This window comes from Pelodiscus sinensis, chromosome 1, assembly GCF_049634645.1.
Source record: "Pelodiscus sinensis isolate JC-2024 chromosome 1, ASM4963464v1, whole genome shotgun sequence".
NCBI lineage: Eukaryota > Metazoa > Chordata > Testudines > Trionychidae > Pelodiscus > Pelodiscus sinensis.
Genome location: NC_134711.1, coordinates 95,996,597 through 96,016,212, shown reverse-complemented (window position 1 = coordinate 96,016,212; position 19,616 = coordinate 95,996,597). Strand labels below are relative to the sequence as shown.

The window sequence follows — 19,616 nt, the reverse complement described above, 5'->3', positions numbered from 1 at the left end:
AAGTGTTTAGCTGGTAAGGCTAATCTATAGCATGATTTAATATAATTGCATTTCATCTTTTTTTTAAATATCCCTTTCTTTTAGGCAGCACCTGAGGCCAACAAGTATGGAATAATGCCAAAGGACTTTAAAAATTTGCACATAGGGCCAAATCTTGCTCCTTTACCCAAACAGAAGTAGTCTCATCAAAATTAAGGAGAACAAGATTTGGTCTATGGACTATAGAAATTTACTCATGTATGAATACAAGTCCTGGTTCAGATCAGTAAAACTGATTCCTTCTCGGAAAAAACAGATCCTGCTACTTCACACGGATTGTAAATGCACTGAATAACAAAGGAATAACAGCAGAGATCAATTTAATTTCCTGGGTCTGGTCTAATATGTAAGCAAAACTTGCAGTGAAGTCAATAGGTGTTTTTCTTTGTAGGGACTGTATAACTGGATCCACATAATGAACTAACTATATCAGACAGACCATTCTTGTATAAACTCTGTTGGTAGTTTTGTGTATAGGCCAAAAACAAACAAACTTCAAGGGAACACACCAGAAACTAATAAACTTGCACCTTGATAGAATAGCTTTATTTGTGTATATTACATGTAAATTTCAAATCAGAGGATACATGTCATTCACTGTACAAATCTGGTCACTTAGGTGGGTGTGCTGTGTGGTGCACTGCTGTTTAGTTCTCTAGTTTGGGCGTTCCAACTTTAAAGACTTCTGGAGATGAAGCAAATCATCCTTAGGACCAGTCACAAACAGGAGAGATGGAGTGACAGCCACCCACTACAAATGTGGTTGAGACTGTGGATCAGGACTGAAGTTGGCTTTGGAGAAGGTTACTTGCCCACGTACGAGGTCAATGGATAAGTGCCTCCTTCATAGTCATCTACAGTAGAAGGCAAGTGCTTGAGTTTCTAGTGGTCCAAGTGGGTGGAGAATACTCAGAATTCTATTTGGCCCCGTCTTTAATAGGGACCTGGTATGGGAAGAAGAAATCCATAATTGAATGCAGAAAGGGTCACAACAAAATGTGTATATAACCTATCTAGCTGTATCCTGATGTCTCTGTCTGAATGGGTTTGATAATTTGTTAAAAAACCAAACAAGATTGCTCATGTTGTGTTATTGCTTTAAATTTATTTGCATGAACTCTGGCACTTAGTTCTTTAAGGAAAAAAATATATATATTATAGCCTGCAAAATATTCTTGTTGGACAGCCATGTTTTGTGCAAATTGTATATTATTGTTGTGAGCAATATTGAAATATGAACTTTTATTAATCATTGGCATTAAAATATGGTTTTATTGATAGTAAATTTGTCACATTATTTTGGGGCAGGTGTAATATGGGTTTTGTATATGCAGGTGTGAACACAACTGCCAAAAGGACCATTTTCAGTGTGGTGAAAATATCACAAGTTTTCACTAAACAGGCAGGTATGCAAATCCCATTCATGTTAATGCAAGTTACAACGTTATTTATTTGTGCCAATTAACAGGCCTATACTTTTTAGGCACTCTACAGCAATGCTTAAATTCCTCTTTCAAAAGATTATATTATTAGCCTCCCCCCCTTTTATAATGGAATTAAGGGCCCAATCCAGCAAAGCATTTGCTTAACTTTAAGCATGTGAAAAGTCCCCTTAATCTCACCACTCACTTGCTTAAAGTTAAAAGCATGTGCTTAAATGTTACACTGGATCAGTCTCTAAAAAAAATTCCAGTTTTCTCTTGCCTTTGGATAGTAAATGCTATATGGTCAGCTTCTCATGCTTCACACTTTTCAATTTAGGGGCCCATTGAAAGTGAAATATTAATACAGCTTCAGGAGAGTTCCAGCAACTATCTAGTCATTTGGCACTTGAGGTTTATATTCTTTTAGGTGGCTTGTAAAAACCACAAATAGCTGTTTTTTATGTTTACCTCTGGAAAATGTGTTCTGTTGATTTAAAATGTTTAAAGTTAATACATTGACTGCCTTTTTTTGTACATTTGTTACCTCAAAGGTTTGATTTAAATTATACCAATAGTAATATATTTTCATACTTTAAATAATAGTTGACTGTTCTGTATTTGGGAGGCAAAGTTTATTAATAAACATAGCAGATTAATATTTTAATTCAATTTCATACAGCTCCCTTCAAAGATTATTAGATTGCAATGAAGACTCCTGAACAGCAGGTGGAGCTCTTTTGAATGTGTTTATGAGCCATCTCTGTTCAATAAAAATTGCAGTTTTTCTAGCCTAGGAAATGGCTACAGTGAATTTTTTTTTGTTTTTCCTTTTTCCAGTTCAGGTATTTCACTGTATAATTCAAACAGCAGCAGGGTTGGGATTCTTCTAGTAACAGGATACCATGATCTTTATGATTTTATGGATTTCACAGCTGGGAATGCTGACAGTTTTTTACTTCAGCACTCAAAGTATGACGAGTGGCATTGTACAGAACATGGAAAAGACACGATCCCTGCTCCAAGAAGCATTCAGTCTACAGCCCTGAATCCTGCACATTCAAGTTGCCTAAGTATAAGCATATTTGTACAACTAGACAATTTGGATACATGAAGATCTGGGTGAGCTGACGTTGGAGTCGTAATGCTGCAGCAATTATATAAACTAGGGGTCACAGAAGAAGTATGCTTTGGGAAGAGCAGTTTAAAAGAATGAGAGCATCACCATGGAATGGCCCTGGTGAGGAGCTAATCCTAGTGGGAGCTTGAATGTGCCCACGGGCTCCGCTAAGCACCTTTGAATTGGCTCCTTTGTGACTCTGAGAGATACCAGCACATCGCACACTCTCCCAACAACTCTCATGGCTGGCCCTACATTAAATTGTTCAGCTGTTTGACCTTCCCATAGAGCAGTGGTTCCCAAACTTTTTGGCATCATGCCCCTTTTTGATTTTGGAGAAACCCTCACAGATCCTCCGTTCCTCCTGTCCCCCCCCCCCCCCCAAAAAAAAGCAGCAACGCTTGTTGAGCATAAAAATAAAAACAAAGGACCTGACCGGGGCTGAAACTTGTTAAAAACAAAAAAAAAGTTGCCCTTTTAAGAGCAGAGCAGGCATTGCCCTTTTTAAGGCAGCCATTTTGAAGTCTGCCCAGAATGCTCCATCCTCCCCTGAAATTTTTTATCGGATGGACTGCCCCCCCCTCCCCCCGGCAGAATTTCTTCGCACCCCCCAGTTTGGGAACCTATGGCATAGAGCATCTTCATACAGCTGCATTGCAAGGCAGCATTATAAGTATAAACTTGCCCCTTATGTGGTCATGCTTTTTCCATTATGAGTCTCCTTCTTCAGTTTAGCATAAACCCCATCTCCAGCAACTAAACTGCAAAAAGTCCCTCACATGCCGGAATAAAGGCAAGTCTACACTACAAAATTAAATCAACCTAAGTTACATCGATTTAAAGCCACTGCAGTTACTAAACTGCTTTTGCATGTCCAAGCTATGTTCCTTGTGTCAGTGGTGCGTGCCCTTACCAGGAGCACTATTATCGATTTAATTGTCAGGGTGAGGCATTGCACAATCGCTTCCCAAAGGCAGGAAGCAATGCAGCATCAATATTAGGGATATAAAATCCTGTTGAATTAGTTATCCAGTTAAACATTATGTTTAACTGATTAACCAATTAAACAGGAGGAGGGCTGGGCAGCTGCTCCAGTCCAGCTGGGCTGGAGTCCCCCTCTTTCCTCCTCTCACCCCGGCCAGGCTGGAGTGGCCCCCTCACTGCAGATAAGGGCTGCTCCTGCCAGGATGGATGCCAGAGCAGCCCCTGTCTGTGGGGTGCCCAGGCCGGCTGCAGACAGATGCTGTTCCACTAGAGCAGCCCCTGCCTGTGGGGCGTCCGGGCCTGCTACAGGCAGAAGCTGCACTGGAACATCCCCTGTCCACAGTGGGCCCCGTATAGGGGTGGAACAGCCCCTTGCCCATGACAGGCAGGGAACTGCTCCAGCCCCCCTGGTTAACTTTAAGTGGTAAGCAGCTTACAGGTTAACCAGTTAAACCAGGGCTACTCAACTTTGGAAGCCCCACGAGCCACAATGATACTCACAGCACATGCCAAGGGCCGCAACTTAAATGCAACTTAAATATCAGTTCTGCTGATATTAATAAAATGCAGTATTTACCTGATTTCCACCCATATGACAGCACTTAAAGAGCATTGACAGTCCAAGAATTTAATTACTAAAATGCATATCAACAGAAGAATATTATATTGACTCGCTATTGTGGCGCATGTTCCCAGTGGAGGCCATGTTCAAAGGATCTCAGCCGCAGGCTGCATGTTGAACCCCACATAAACCCAAAACACACTGTGGGCCACAAACGGGCCACAGGCCGCATGCAGCCCATGGGCCGCACATTGAGTAGGCCTGGGTTAAGCCTTCACATCCCCTAATCAAGAGTTGGCAAGGCAGCCAGGAAGCAAGGAACAGCGATTGGTGGGGTGGCCAGGTGGTGAGGAACAGCGACTGGGGCCGTGTCCAGCCAGAGCAAATACTCCGATGGCAAAGCAAGCAAGATGGCTTTGTTCCCCGGGTCCAGAGGCAAACTCACACAAGACACACCTCTGAACCCTGGGTCCTTCATGACCAAGGAGAACCACTGTGAGTGGGCTATGGAAGCAGAGAGTGGGATACAATAAAGGAATGTCTGGTTGTAGAACTCAAGGATATGAGGCAGAAGACACTTCCCCGCACACTCTGGGGTGGGTGTCCTGCTCACAGCTTTATGAATCCTGTTTGTAATTTTTTTCCCCTAATTAATGTCAGGTGACTTCCCTCCTTTCATTAAAACTTTCTTTTCTGCGCTCAGACCCTGTGCTTACAAATGGGGAAGTATTGCCTCTCAGATATGTAAGGGTGGTGAGTAATTTTCCAGGTTACTGGGGGGAGGGGGGTTAAGCCAGTTCCATGTTGTATTGTTGAAAAGGAATCCGTAGGTATTACCCCCTAGTTACTGCAGGCTTCATCCAGCAGAAGGATTCCACTTTCATGAGTAGAGGAAGTCCCTCAGGCCGTTGCACAGCTCTTGTAAAACCACCCAATGCCGTTGTTCTACCTGGCTTGACCAATGTCACATGTTCCAGTTGCCTTTCTCCATCACATGGGGTTAAGTGATGGCCTTGAGGCTCTGTGTTTACATAGAGCTTTCCTGAGGTCCCAGTAGGGGAGCATCATGTGACCAAAAGGTACAGGGAAGAAATGATTTCTTGCAGTATGGAGGAAGGAGTTTCAGTACAGTAACTAAAATATAAAGTACAGCAGAACACCAGCATGGGAATTACTTCTATTCAATGACCCCAGAGGCTGTAGCTAGTGTTGGGCCTCATTGGGCTATCACTTTATAAATACAAGACAAGACACAACAAACGGATGAAGCAAACGGGGCACGGGAAATGCCAGAAGCTCATTGTAAACATTGTATTTTGATAGATATTACTTCCTACTCTCTCCAGCACTCAGAAGGCGCACAATAAAAATGGAAAACACCCTAGAGTGCTGTCTGCTTGACATATGGATAAAATACTATAGTCATGCTGTCTGCCAAGTTTCAATTTTGCTGTCAAACACTTATATTTTATTATGTGAAATACTCCTTACCTTAACCTCATTTAAACATTTTCCCATGCTTGTAGTTCCCAGCCATGACTGCAGCTTATTTTAATAAAGGCCATATTCTTACTTTGTTTCAATTGATATTTTCCCATCATATGATAATTTAATGAGATATGGTAGAATTCCATCATTTGGAAGGGAAAAAGGAAAACAAACATTTCTATGAGTTAGTTGTGCAATTATGGAATTTTATTTCCTGCACTTTCTCTGAAGCATCTGATACAGGCCACTGGACAGATCCATGGTGTTAATTTAATTTTTGTTCCTGGGAAAGTGTTATTAGAGAGGACATACCTTAGGAACACCTTTATTATTTACTAAGCACAGTGTAATTCACTCGGTGTTCAGGAGGGAAAATAGTTGATACCTTTCCAAACAGTTTATTACTTAGATCAGACACAAGCAGTATAGTTTAGACACACACAATGATACAGAGGCTGACATTCATATTTTGAAACAGTGCAAGGTGGTTGTTTTTGTTCATTTAGCCCCCAATTTTGATGGATTTGCTCAGTAACTTTGCCCCGGATCCCTTTCCCCCCCTGACCTTTTTTTTCCCCTCAACAAAAAATCTTTGGTGTTCCCCATAAAAAAAATTGTTTGGTGTTCCTCAGTCTTAAAAAGTTTAAGAAACACTACTCCAGAACAAAAGTGTGAGAAGTCCAGAGACATGAGGAGGCCAGCATGATGAACATCAGTCAGGGCCGGTTCGAGCCATTCCTGCACCCCGGGCAACGGGCACACGATGCATGTGCGGCTCCACCCCCCAGGTACACTTCACATCTTACAGTTGCAATTGGGCACATGGAGCCTGATTGCAGCCCTAAGGGGTGCCATGCGGCCTTTGGCCCCGGGCATGTGGCGCCTGATGGCAGCTTTAAGGTGCACCGCGCGCGGTACCCTTTACAGCTGCCATCAGGCGCCCCACATAGGTTGGCACCCTGGGAAGCTGCCCAGCTAGCCCCCCCTCAATCCGGCCCTGACATCAGAAGAACTGGGAAGCTATAACTTAGTGTAGAAGATAAGGGACTTGAGGTGAGTGAGCTGGTCAGATCTACTAATGAGAGAGATGAACAGTGTTTTTGCTGATAGCTGGCAGCAGGCTGACGTGAGACCCTAGGGCTATGTCTACACTGCCCGCAAAAAGGTAGAAAGTATGCTAATGAAGTGCTTATTAGTAACTTCTTGCACTTCATTTGCATAATCTCAGCCCAAGCAAGGCTTTTTGCACAAGAAGGTTTTGTACAAAAACTAGCAGTGTAGACGCTCATTAGCAACTTCTCATTAGCAACTGTTTTGCGCTCATTAGCAACTTCTCATGCTTTATTTGCATAATCTCTGCCCGAGGCTTTTTGTGCAAGAGGCTTTTTGTGCAAAAACAGTGTAAGCGGATCCATTTTGTGCAAAAACCCTTTTGCGCATGCTCTCTATACCTCCTTTTTTGAAGCATAAGGATCTTGCGCAAAAGGGGTTTTTTGCGCAAAACGGATCCGTCTACACTGCTAGTTTTTGTACAAAACCTTCTTGTGCAAAAAGCCTTGGGCTGAGATTATGCAAATGAAGTGCAAGAAAGTTACTAATAAGCACTTCATTAGCATACTCTCTGCAGGCAAAAGCCAGCAGTGTAGACAGCCTGAGAGAATTAGAAGAAGCAGACAATCAGAGACCTGGTTAAAGCTCATAGGTGTTGTATGCTTCTTACAGGTTAAATGGAAGAAACAATTAAATGAGTGAGATAGCCAGACATGATAGAGGCCACTACCGAAAACAATAGAGACATATAGCAAAGCCTGATCAGAAGCTAAGCCATGTGAGGCTCTCCTATTCCAAACTCTGAGGCTAGGCAATAGTTTGGCAATCAGTAGTATAAGAAGCAGACTGGAAGAAATGTAGTTTGCAAGTGGCTCTGAAGAAGCAGAGGGACAGAACTCAGGGCACAGGATTGCTGGATGGCAGACTTCGCTAGGCCCTGGACAACGTAGGGGAACTTGGTTCCTGGACCTCACAAAAGGGGTAGGGCCTTGGACAGAAGAGACAGGGCTATAGGTGGTAGAGGTGGGGCTAGTGGCTATCCTCCCCCCCTCCCCCAATCAGGGATGTTAAATAATCGGTTAATTGAATAGTCAATTAACCTTATGAATTCCTATTACTTGACTATTCTATAGTCCCGATGGGGTGGGGGCCCCTAGCCAGTGCACTTTGGCCCCACTCCCGAGGGGACCCCTGCCAGAGGCAGCAGCGTGGACTGTCAGGTGGGAGCTGATCTGTAAGGGGAGCCAGTTTAAAAGCCAGCTCCCCTCACGGACTGGCTGTCACAGGGGAGCTGAGCTGAGCTGAGCTGAGCTCCTGGAGCCAGCACAAGCCAGAACTGAGCCAGGCTGTCTGCCTGCTTCCTAATACACTTTGAAGGCAGAGCCACAGTGGAGGTAAGTCCTGGACCTGGCCGGAGCCCACCTGCTGAAAAATTTTCTGGGGTGGGGGGGCAGGGAATGCGTCTCTCTATTGCATTAGCCAATAAGCTTTTGCTTATCAGTTAATCGACTATGCTATTGCAGCCCTACTCCACACCAGCCGGTCAGCACTGCCCAGCCTGAGTCACCCGAAGCTCCAGCCGCTGTTGCTGCCACGGCAGGAGTCCAGAGCCCTTTTAAATCACTGGGCCCTGAGCCACCTTTAAATTAGCTCCCCCCCCCCATCCCCACAGAGGGCGGGCCTGGATCCTGTGAGCAAGGAGACTGCTGCAGCTCGCGCCTACCGGATTCAGACACACAAGCCGCTAGACTCAGGCTGTGTCCGCAGGCGGGACACGCTCGCCTCAGCGCATCGCTCCTCCCGCTGGAAACCACCTGGCGCGGCCCTGAACGCCGGTTAACAGCTCCGCTCAAACGGCCGGCACGGGACAGATGCGCGCGCGCAGCGCTCAGCCTGGCGCCCTGCACCAGACCCCGCCCCGCCGCGGAAAGGACAAACACCGCTCCCGCCCTGCGCGGGCGCAGCCAGCACCTTCCCTCGCCCCTCCCCCACGTCCCTGCCCCCTGCCCCACCCCTTGGCCACGCCCACTAGCTTCCGGACCCTCTGGCCCTGCCCCCCCTCATTGGCTGAGCTCCCTCCCTCTCCTGCTCGGGTTGGGGTCCTCAGATTCTGACCCGCCCCTGCCTTCCAGGCCTCGGCTCGGGCGCTTGGTGATGACCTCACGCGGCTCGTCTTCCCCTCCTCCCCTGGCCCCGAGCAGTTGTCAAGTTTGCAGCTACGTCATCAGGAACGCGACCGTTCGTGCCGCGGCGTTCGCGGCAGCGTGCGAGTCCAGAGTAGCCGGCGGCACGTGCTGCGGCCGGAGCCATGAGCGGCCCCGTGACTTGCGCCACCTGGGTGCGCAAGGCGGTTGCCAAGGAAACGCCCGACAAGGTGAGACCCCCCCCCCCTCGAGCTGGAAAACGTGCCTTTTCCTCCGCCACCCCCCCCCCTTCCCTCCCGCTGCGGCGCGCTCCCGGCTGCTGGATCTCAGCCTGTCTCCCCTTCCAGGTGCGGCTCAGCGCCGAGGAGCTGAAGCGGCTCATTGGGGAGGCCGCGGAGACGCTGCGGTGAGTGTCCGCCTGCCTGGCGGGGGGAGACTCTCCCCCACCCCCCGTGTGGCCCAGGGTACGCACTGAACAGCCCCTGGCCTGGAGGGGCTTTAATCACGGGCGTGCTGGGGGAGGGGCTCTGCCCTAACGGGGGCTGGATCCTGCCCGTTGGCAGCGAGGACTTAGTCTGCACTGGCATTTTACAGCCCTGTGACTTTCTGGCTCAAGGGTGTGAAAAACACCCACCCCCTCCAACACTTCCTCCCCTCCCCCAGTGCAGCCCGTTACAGTGTTGTGAAACACCAGTGTGAACCAGGCTACAGTGCTGGGACCGAGCTCCCAGCGCTGTTAGCTACTCCCATTGCATAGGTGGTTTACAGAGAGTGCTGTGAGAGCTCTCTCCCAGCACTTGTGCCCTGGCCACACTGAGTTTTAAGCACTTCCCTGCTTTAAACTGTTAAGTGTAGACAAAGCCACTGTTCTTTGGGAAAGAATCCTAGAGTGTCTCAGCATAACAGCAGTAGCCGAATGTCTCCCCCAAATATACGTAGTAGGGATGTTAAATTTAGATTAATTGGCTAATTGAATAGTCGATGTAATGTGCATCAACTATTCAGTTAATCAATAAGGATGTAGCAACAGCCCCAGGTGAAAGTGCTGCAGGGAGCATGGAGTCAACAGGTGACTCAGTCAGTCTGACTCTGTGCATCCTGTGGTGTTTCAAAGCAGCAGCACCGCATGGAGCCCAGGGTCCACGTGGTACTGACCCTTTCAAGCCCTCTCCCCACTCTCTTGTTGCCTCTTTCTGATAGAGGCAGCGGAGGTGGGGGGGAAAGTGACTAATTGACTAGCTGGTCACATCCCTAATAGGTGAGATCTGGGTGCCAGAGCCCCAGATTAACTGCAGTGTATAGCCATGGCCTTGAACCAGCTTTATATGAGTTATGAGTCTAGGAAATAGGTCAATTACTCATCTATACTTGCCACTAGTAAGGAATGTTGTCAGCTTTTGCAATTAGGCAAGATTCTAAGCTTCCATGTTTAAAAAGAGTGAGTTTCTAGCCCTGCTGGTTATGGAGTAAAATTTGAATGTTGACCACTAAAGCCAGGAGTGAGGAACCTAAGGCTGGATGAGGCCCCTGGATTGCCTGGATCTGGCCTCTGGGGTTTGGGGGGTCCTCCCCAGTATTGGGGAGCTCACACTAGTGCTCCAGCTCCCCCACCTTACCATTGTGGAGCTAGAGCACACAAAATCTACTAGCCGCCTCCTCCCTCTCTTTCTCTCTCCCCCTCCCCCCCCCCCCCGGCCCCTGGTGTGGGAAATGTCTTTCTCATTATCGGGTTTAGTTTTTCTTTTTTACTTTTCACTTGTGTGTGGCCTCCCCCACCCCGGACTGATTTTTCTGTGGGTCAGCAGCCCCCAACCCAAAAAAGGTTCGCTAAAGAATCTCAGACTTAGTTTTAATGTCGTGATTTTAAGTAGGGATGTGATAGTATACATAGTTAAACGGTTAACTGATGAGCTTGACTCACGGTTACACACAAGCACCTCCCCCCAGCTATCAGCGGCCTCTGTATCCGAAGGGGGACAGGTGATTCTGTGGAAGCCTCAGGCAGCAGCGTGGGGGCGGGGGCAGGCAGGTGGCTCTGCGTGAGCCGATATGCACACGGAATGTCCCACGGACTGCCGTCTCCCCCTCCCTCCCTCCACGTGTGAATGTGTAACCCCTGAAAATGTCCATGGTTGCAGGTTTACCAAAAGAACCCACATTTTAACATCCCTAATTTTAAGCCCATCTCATGAGTTTTAGATGCTTGATTCATGAGTTTTGAATGTTTGGAATTGTCACTGTTGCAGACATGAAAAACAGTTGCTGTTAAATAAAGAATACTTACCTACATTCACTGAAAAATAGCACACTACTCATTTTACCTGAGTGGAAGGTAACAACATTTATTTGTTAGAAAACGTGTTCAGGTCCATAGTCCCACTGGGGCTCTGCATTGGTGCAGTGCAAGTACTAATTTGATTGTCATATCGGGGCCCCCAAGTGCCAGGAATTCCATGTGCACTCAGGTGAATACTGTCAGCTTCCCTCTACCTTAGGGTGGGGAACCTTTTTTGGTCCAGGGGGCTGCTGACCCACAGAAAAATCAGTCAGGGACCACTCACAAGTGAGAAGCCCCTGAATGTGAGAGAGATACTCCCCACATTCCCCTTGCACACCAGAGCTTAGGTGGGCCCAAGCTAGTAGATTTTGTGTGCTCCAGCCTTGCGGGTGGGGAGCTGGAGAGCCAGTGCGGACTCCCCAGTTCTGAGTGTTGGGGTCTGGATCCAGGCAAGCTGGGGGCTGCATGGGTTCACCAGCCCTGCTTTACCTAATTTCAGCTTTCATTTTTTAAGTTTACCCTTTTCTTTACTAATAGAACTTTCAAAACATACTTAGTAAGTTCTAGTGGCTGTCCCTAAAAATGCAAATGTTTCTGAATTTCTGGTGTTTTGTGTTAAGAAGCTTAACTTTTATGGGTCGCTTCTCTCCGCCTTTCCCCCGCACTAGTTTATAATTCTACTGCTGTTATCAGTAGTTTTGCATGTGAAACTGTAAACTGCATGCGCCCTTTTCTTATGGATTTCCTACCCTTACTTGAGAAGTATGCAATGCAAGATTTGAGGAGTCTCTTAAATGTAATTTCTTAAAATTCAGTGTGGAAGCTTAGAGAATTACCTCTCATAACTAAAAATGTTATGACCTTTTTCTAACATCTTGTGCTTCATAGAATTCATTAGTGCTCTTGTCATTTTATTTCTGTACAAAGATCGCAAGTCAGATTTAAATTTAGAATATTTAATTATCCTGCTACTTGTTTTTACTGTCATATGAAGGGCAAGAGATATTTTAAAAAACAAATGTCACAAATAGCTCTTCAGCAAGCTTTTTCAAAACTGAAAGACCTTTGCATTAGATGTAGTTTTCTTAGATGCAAGCTTGTGTTCTACCCTGGATCTTTGTTGGTTGGTGTCAGCAGGAGTTTTGAATGTATGGGTAGTAGAATATCCCCTAGGGAGAAGCCTCTTGTGGGATAAGGATGTTAAGTATCAGTTAATTAACTGAGTAGTGGGTGGAATTTCCATTGACTACTCGATTACTCGCTAAAGCCGGGGCAGTGCAGGGTGCCCACTGCGGCTCTGCACTTTAAATGTAGTAAGAGCCTGCTGGGCTCTTGCTATATTTAAAGTGCAGAGCCACATTGGGGTTAGCTCCTAGCCAGGACTGAACAGTTCTGGCTCACGCCACACCTGGGACTGCTGCAGCTCTGCTTCTCCTGCCCCCCACCCCCACACTGCAGAGATGGTGCTGAGAGGATACGGCTTTTAAACCGGCTCCTCCCAAGACCGGCTCCTGCTCCCGCCCCTGCCCTGTCTCCGTCCCCCCCCCCCCCAAGCTGCCTCTGTTACAGAGGCAGTTGGATGGGGGGGAGCAACTAGTTGAGTACTCACTCAACTAGTCACTTACATCCCTTTTGTGGAGTTCTCTCCAGTGTTAGCAGTTGGGAGTCCTCCTGCAAAGTGGTGTGCGAAAAGCAAAACTGCAAGAATCATTACATTGTTCACATGTTGATGTTCAGACATCTGTATTTTATATGTTGGAAGAATCTAAATTGTTGCCTTAGGAAAGGAAGCATTGTGAAAGTTTAGGGTATTTGGGATAGGGTTTTTTCCCCTGTAGCAAATGTAATTTGTATCCATAGCAGTTTTACCTGATTCACAACTAATGAAGTATGTGCTTCTTTTGGAAGGAAGCGAAAACAATTGTTGGAGCCCCTGGAGTCCTTCAGAGAGTGGCTGGAGTGGTCACATCAGGCAGGGAGACATTTTAGCTGCTGCATTTTAGGAGGATGAAGTGTGGGGGGGTTGATGTTGGGGATACTGGAGAGGTTACTATAATGAATCATAGAATCCTAGGGCTGGAAGAGACCTCAGGAAGTCAAGTCCAACCCTCTACCCAAAGCAGGACCAGCTCCAACTAAATCATCCCAGCCAGGGTTTTGTCAAGCTGGGACTTAAAAATCTTTAGGGATGGAGATTCCACTACCTCCCTAGGTAACCCATTCTAGTACTTCACCACTCTCCTAGTTAAATAGTTTTTCCTAATATTCAACCTAGACCTCTCCCACTGTAACTTGAGACCATTGCTCCTTGTTCTGCCCTCTGTCACTACTGAGAACAGCCTCTCTCCTTCCTTTTTGGAACCTCCCTTCAAGAAATGGAAGGCTACTATCCAATCTCCCCCTCATTCTTCTCTTCTGCAGACTAAATGAGCCCAAATCCCTCAGCCTCTCCTCATAGGTCATGTGCTCCAGCCCCCTAATCATTTTGGTTTGCTTCTGCTGGACCCTCTCCAATGCATCCACATCCCTTCTAATGTGGGGGGCCCAGAACTGGATCCAGAACTGGATGCAATACTCCAGATGTGGCTTCACCAGTGCCAAATAAAGGGGAATAATCACTTCTCTAGATCTGCTGGCAATGCTCCTCTTAATGCGCCATTAGCCTTCTTGGCTACAAGGGCACACTGTTGACTCATACCCAGCTTCTCATCCACTGTTATCCCCTGATCCTTTTCTGCCAAACTGCTGCTTAGCCAGTTGGTCCCCAGCTTGAAACTGTGCTTGGGAATCTTCCATCCAAAGTGCAGGACTCTACACTTGTTGAAGCTCATCAGATTTTTTTGGGCCCAATCTTCCAATTTGTCTAGGTTACTCTGGACCCTATCCCTCCCCTCCAACTTATCTACATCTCCCCCTAGCTTAGTGGCATCTGCAAACTTGTTGAGAGTGCAATCTGGCTCCTCAATCTGATCGTTAATAAAGATGTTTGTTTATTTTATTATTTATTTAAATATTTTTACCCCGCGTTTCTATTTAAAATATTCAAGGCAGCTTACAAGAACAAACAAAAAAAAATACAAATATATATTAAAAATTTAAAATATGAGACCTCAGAGGGACATAACCAGCTAAAAACATAGAGAGAGGAGGAACACACACATACAGACTCAAACATTAATAAAAGCAGGAGTAAAAATGGTGGCTTTAGCCTGACACTGGAACAACACTAGCGTTGGCGCTATGTGACTATCCTGAGGAAGAGAATTCCACAGCCTGGGAGCAAAAGCTGAGAAAGCCCTGTTCCGCGTAGATGTTAATCTTATCTCCACAAGTGTTGAACAAAACCTGCCCTAGAACCAGTCTTTGGGGCACTCTGCTTGAAACCGACCACCAAACGAACACCAAGCTGTTGATCACTACTCGCTGAGCCTGACAATCTATCCAGTTTTCTATCTACCTTACAGTCCATTTATCCAGTCTTTACTTCCTTAACTTGCTGGCAAGAACACTGTGGGAGACTGTCTCAAAAGCTTTGCTAAAGTCAAGATCTATCACATCCACCTACTTCCCCATATCCACAGAGCCAGTTACTTCATCATAGAAGCTAATCAGATTGGTCAGGCATGACTTGCCCGTGGTGAATCCATGTTGACTATTCCTGATCACTTCCCCTCTTTCAAGTGCCTCAAAATGGATTTCTTGAGGTTCCGCTCCAGGATTTTTCTGGGGCCTGAGGTGAGGCTGACTCGTCTATAGTTTCCTATAGACTGGGGATTATATATATATAAAATGTATGTCCATCAGTGAGTCCTTTTTGTTCAAGAATTCTTCCTAAACGATAAGAGATAGGATAACAGGAAGCTGCATACCAAATGTGATGGTCCTAAATTAAAGCATGGTCTTGATTATGCCAGGACAATGCGATGTGCCTAGAAATAAACTTTCTCTCAAAATGGAAAGTGAGGGAAAGTAGGAGGGAGTTATACTGTGGAATGATCACAGGGTGCTAGAAGATTCCCCAGCAGAAAGCCACTGGCTGGTAGCAGCTGACACCCTAGCCTGCCCTCAGGAGTGCACATGAGCAGCCTGCATGGCTCTTTCCTCCCCCAGTCCAGGCCCCACGCCACCCCTGAGCCAGCCCTGGAGTGTAACTGACAGCTGGGGGGACATGGGTCCCCCTCCTTCCTCTGGCCAGACCAGGAAGAGCAGAAGCCAGGGCATAAGCTCCTCTGCCCGCCTCCTCCCCCAGCCCAGGCTGATCTGGGGAGAAGTCAGCAGTTAGGATTTGCTGCCCTGGGTTGGACCCAGACAACGTTGGGTAAGTCTTCTAGTGAAAACACAAATGAGAATTTCAGCTTATGGGACATAGCGGGAAGATTAGACTTTAAAATGTGGTGGAAGAAAGAGCAAGATTTGGATACGGTTTGGGGTTGTGTGATGGAGGATTCCAAGATCAAACACATCTGTGTGTAAGAAATAAGTTGTAGTCTCTCAGGAAGACAGAGAGAAAAGATCATTGGTGGGCTGAAATGCTGGTCTGGCTACAAAGAAACAGGAAAGGAGTGGAAATATGGATTTGAGAGTCATTGGCATAGAGACAGTAACTGAAATCATGTGAGCAGGGAAGTTAATATTCCAGTGCCCATTACCAGTCCCCCAAGCAAAGTAGTGAAAATGTCCCAAACTCTTAACCAACCCACACTGATAATGCAGTGAATGTTTTCTCCTTATACAGAGAAGAAGCAGATAGCAGTGATGAAGAAGAACATGGACAGGCTGCAGAAGGCCGCATGGATGTTGCTAGTGGTGAGGCAGTTGAACGTGCACAAGCAGATAGGGACCAGGAGGAAGACACTGAAAAACTGAATGATGATGAGCTGGCAGAATATGCTTTGGATAAATATGATGAAGAGGAGAATGCGGGTAAGGTAAATCTATTTCTGCCATCAAAAGTGCAGAGTAAATGAAGAATCTCTGTTAGATTAAGTCAGTGCGCTAATCATGACAGTAGCCTATAGCTATACAGGTTTCCTTAACAAGTGCTTTCAAGTTCAGGATTCAAAGGCCCATTTGCCCATATTCAGGTAGAAGTTGGGAGTAATCTGAATGGAGCTAAGAAATGGAGTAGATGGAGCTACTGGCCCTTTCCAGGGCCATCCCTACCAAACAGGCAGCCAACACTGGCAAATGTACCAACTCTAGTGGCCACCCCATTCTCTTCCCTTCCCTCTCCCTGCCCTCTATTGGCTGCCCCCACCAGGGACATCCCTAGGGAGTTGGGCCTGAGACAAACTCCCTGGTTCTCCCTTGCTCCTCCCCACCTCCATTCCCCTCCCTCCCCCAAGAGATGTGGCCCAAGGGATTAGTGGGAAGAGAGGGGGACTAGTATTGGCAGCAGAGATGGGACCTGCCCCTGTGCTCAACCAGGGGTAGCGTGAAGTAGAATGACCTGACCCCAGTCAAATTGCTGTGCTTCCTGCTGCCACTATTGAATGTGTGGAGCAGTTCAACCCCTTCTCCCAAGCTGCCTTCTCTGAGCAACATGGGTGGAAGCCAGCGAAATGAAGCAGCCTTGAGCTGTATTGCTCTGCTTTCAGCCACCGCCCATGAGTGCCTCCCTGCCCTGCTTCTGCCACCCCCCCTCCCCCCAAAGCTCTGCCCTGCTCCAAAGCTCCTGCAGCCCCTCCTGTGAAACCTTCACTCCAAAGGGGGCGGGGAGGGGGGCAGGTGCTCAGGCTGTGTAGGAAGCATGCTGCACCTTGCATGTGGGAAGGGAACAAGCTATGTTGGTAAAGATTTAGCTCTCTTAGGGTTGGTCTACACAGCCCATGGCAGCAAGTATCCCAACCTCTGTCAACAGACTCAAGCTAGCAAGACGATGCTAATGCTCTAAAAATTGCCATGTAGACAAGAAATGCCCCTTAATTGTTAATAACTGTGATACACTGAAATTCTCATTATAGATACAGTTAGCCTTGGAGATACCTTAGCAGGTCTTACAGTGTATGGGAGTAATGAACATGATCCTTATGTCACCATTAAAGATACTGTAAGTATTTTTTTTTTTTAAATCTTGTGCTGTCTTTGAAGGTGTTTGTATCTTAAACAGCATAAACTAAATCCTACATACAATTTTAAAAAGTGCTTATGGGATTCCTAGCAGTATTCCTAGACACCTAAGGCCATACCTCTACTACAGACTTTGGTTGACACATTAAATTGGCATGAACCCCAAATTACAAAATTGCTTGTGAGTGTATACTTGGCTGCTTTTATCAGTGCTCTGTGTACTTTGCAGGAGTGCTTATGTACTGTGCTTTGCAGTCCCAGTGTACTTCATGTTGCTGTCTGACACAATGCCTTCTGGGAATTTTCTACAATGTGTAGTGAGATAAAATGACTTGCCTAGATATCCTGGGAACTAGGCGTCATGCATATGAAAAATATAACTTGGTTGGCTTTATGCCAATTTGCCACGCTTTCTATCCACGTGTGCCTTTATTTTTGCACTCTTAAAAAATTCCAGAAACCTGCATAACACTTTTTGCTGTTTGTTATTTCTGACAGAAGCTATAAGCCTGCACAACTCTGCACTCATCTCTTGATCATTGGAACTATAGGATGCATGATCATCTGGTATTTGCAGATCCACGGGCAGAACCATATTGACAGGGGATATGATCATTTCTTAAAGATATATTGTTAAGACTGTAGTAAAAGACAAGTCATGGTTCGTGGTATTCGTGGAACAGCTTCAGAGCCCGGAGCTCTGTTTCTGTGCCTGAGAAACAAGCACTGACTGGGGAAATCCCATCCTAATGTCAGTTTGGGGTGATGAGCAGAACTTTCAGATCCGAAAGGCAGCGTTCCTGGATCTGTGTGACAGACTCAACCCATCCTTCCAGCACATGGGCACCAAAATGAGCTGCACAGATAGTTGAGAAGCAAGTGATGATTGCACTCTTGATGCTTGCAGGGTCAGATTGCTGCCAGACAGTGGGAAATCGTTTTGCAGTTGGAAAATCTGTAGTAGGGGCTATTATCGTGTCCAAGCGTGTAGGGCCATTAATCTGCTGTTACTCGGGACTGTGATTCTTGACAATATGCAGGACATAGTAGATAGAGAACTCCATTACTGTATATCTAACAGCAGTAGGGCCATAGGATGCTTCACAAGTGTTAATGTGGGCTAATCAGGGAGATGCATGATACTTGTATCTTTAAGAACACAGGATTGTTCAGAAAGCTGCAAGCAGGAATTCCAACAGGTGGGCTTTCATTGGTGATAGAGATCCTGAGGCACCTGACCTACTCCTTGCTTCCCTGGCTAATGAAGCCATACACTGGCTATTGCCACGGCACCAAGGAAAGATTCAGCTACTAGCTCAGCAGGTTCAGAATGACAATTGACTGTGCTTGAGATAGACTCAAGGGATGCTGGCAATGTTTACTCACAAGACTGGATCTCAGTGAGAAAAAGTTCTCAAAAGTTATAGCTGCTTGCTAAGTCCTGGATTTCTTCCCTAGTACTCTTCTTTCTCCTCTTCACCAGGATCATGCATTCCATGATGTAGAGGGAGGTACCTAGGAGGAATGTTAAAATGCATTTACAGGAGGCCCCCAATTTGTGACGCAATTGGTTCCCTCATTTATGATAGGTTCCATGTGTCATTGCAAATGTGGGCCGAGGACGTAAATCAGGGAGTTTCAACCCTTTACGCACTTACAAAAATGGTTGTAACTGCGGGGAGTCGGAACTCAGGCGGTCATAAGTCGGGGGCCTCCTGTATTTGTGTAAACATATAACTGCTGAAAGGTCACCCTTCTGTGACCTTTTTCAATTAGTGGTAAAGGTTAATATTCTCTGCTTCAGATAATTTGTTTTTTTAAACTTGTTATGTTTCCTCTCTCCTTCGCCTATAGGAGCAATATGAACAGGAAGACTTTTTGATCAAGCCTACAGACAATCTAATTGTTTGTGGACGGGTTGATAAGGACCACTGCAGTCTAGAAGTTCACCGTAAGTAAACTGTATTTGTTCAGAAAAGCAGGGCTGGAAAATACTTTTTAGTCTGCTCCCTGTGGCTTTAAAGGACTGCTCCCTCTGTTGTTTTCCATTTATCCTGGGTTTTGAATGGAAGGGGGCATCTGGCACAACTACATTTTTTGAGTCATTACCTCTGTAAAATAACTGTTCAACAATTGTTAACCCTGTGTTAATATACAGGGTGCCTGTACAATGAAACATCAGTTAATCAGTAATACTCTTTCATTCTTATTTTATAAATACACTAGACTAGAAGACAACTAGCATTGCTCAGGTCCTTCAGGGTAGGGTGCTGGCCGTGTGGGGGGTGCAGGAGTCAAGGTAGGGTCTTGCAGATGTGGGGACCTCAGGGCAGGAGCCTGGGGGATATGGCAAGGTGAGTAGGGAGTGGGAGGGGTGCAGGAGTCAGGGGAGGGGATGGAACCTTAGAATTTGGGTGGTCACCGGCTTCTTCCTAGGGCCAGCATGGAGTGGGAGGGGGCT

The 19,616-nt window shown here is 46.3% G+C and overlaps 2 protein-coding genes and 1 long non-coding RNA gene across 3 annotated transcripts in view; 2 read left to right on the top strand and 1 right to left on the bottom strand.

Moving 5' to 3' along the window:
- ABTB3 (ankyrin repeat and BTB domain containing 3) overlaps nt 1-1,317 on the top strand; it is a 282,637-nt gene extending 281,320 nt beyond the window's left edge. The window contains exon 17 of the mRNA XM_075938314.1: nt 85-1,317. Coding sequence (XP_075794429.1) covers nt 85-180 — 96 coding nt within the window. The 3' untranslated portion in view covers nt 181-1,317. The remainder of the gene's footprint in view (nt 1-84) is intronic.
- Nucleotides 564-8,568, bottom strand: LOC142830833 (uncharacterized). The gene is made up of 2 exons (XR_012906356.1): nt 8,388-8,568; nt 564-5,698 (listed from the first exon to the last, which is right to left on the bottom strand). It is a non-coding gene; the product is annotated as an uncharacterized LOC142830833 (long non-coding RNA).
- Nucleotides 8,569-8,862: 294 nt separating this feature from the next.
- The window catches only part of PWP1 (PWP1 homolog, endonuclein), a 36,397-nt gene continuing 25,643 nt past the window's right edge, over nt 8,863-19,616 (top strand). Inside the window, exons 1-5 of the mRNA XM_075938363.1 lie at nt 8,863-9,038; nt 9,156-9,214; nt 15,822-16,009; nt 17,050-17,135; nt 19,010-19,106. Of these exons, the coding sequence (XP_075794478.1) occupies nt 8,973-9,038; nt 9,156-9,214; nt 15,822-16,009; nt 17,050-17,135; nt 19,010-19,106 (496 nt within the window). The 5' untranslated portion in view covers nt 8,863-8,972. The remainder of the gene's footprint in view (nt 9,039-9,155; nt 9,215-15,821; nt 16,010-17,049; nt 17,136-19,009; nt 19,107-19,616) is intronic.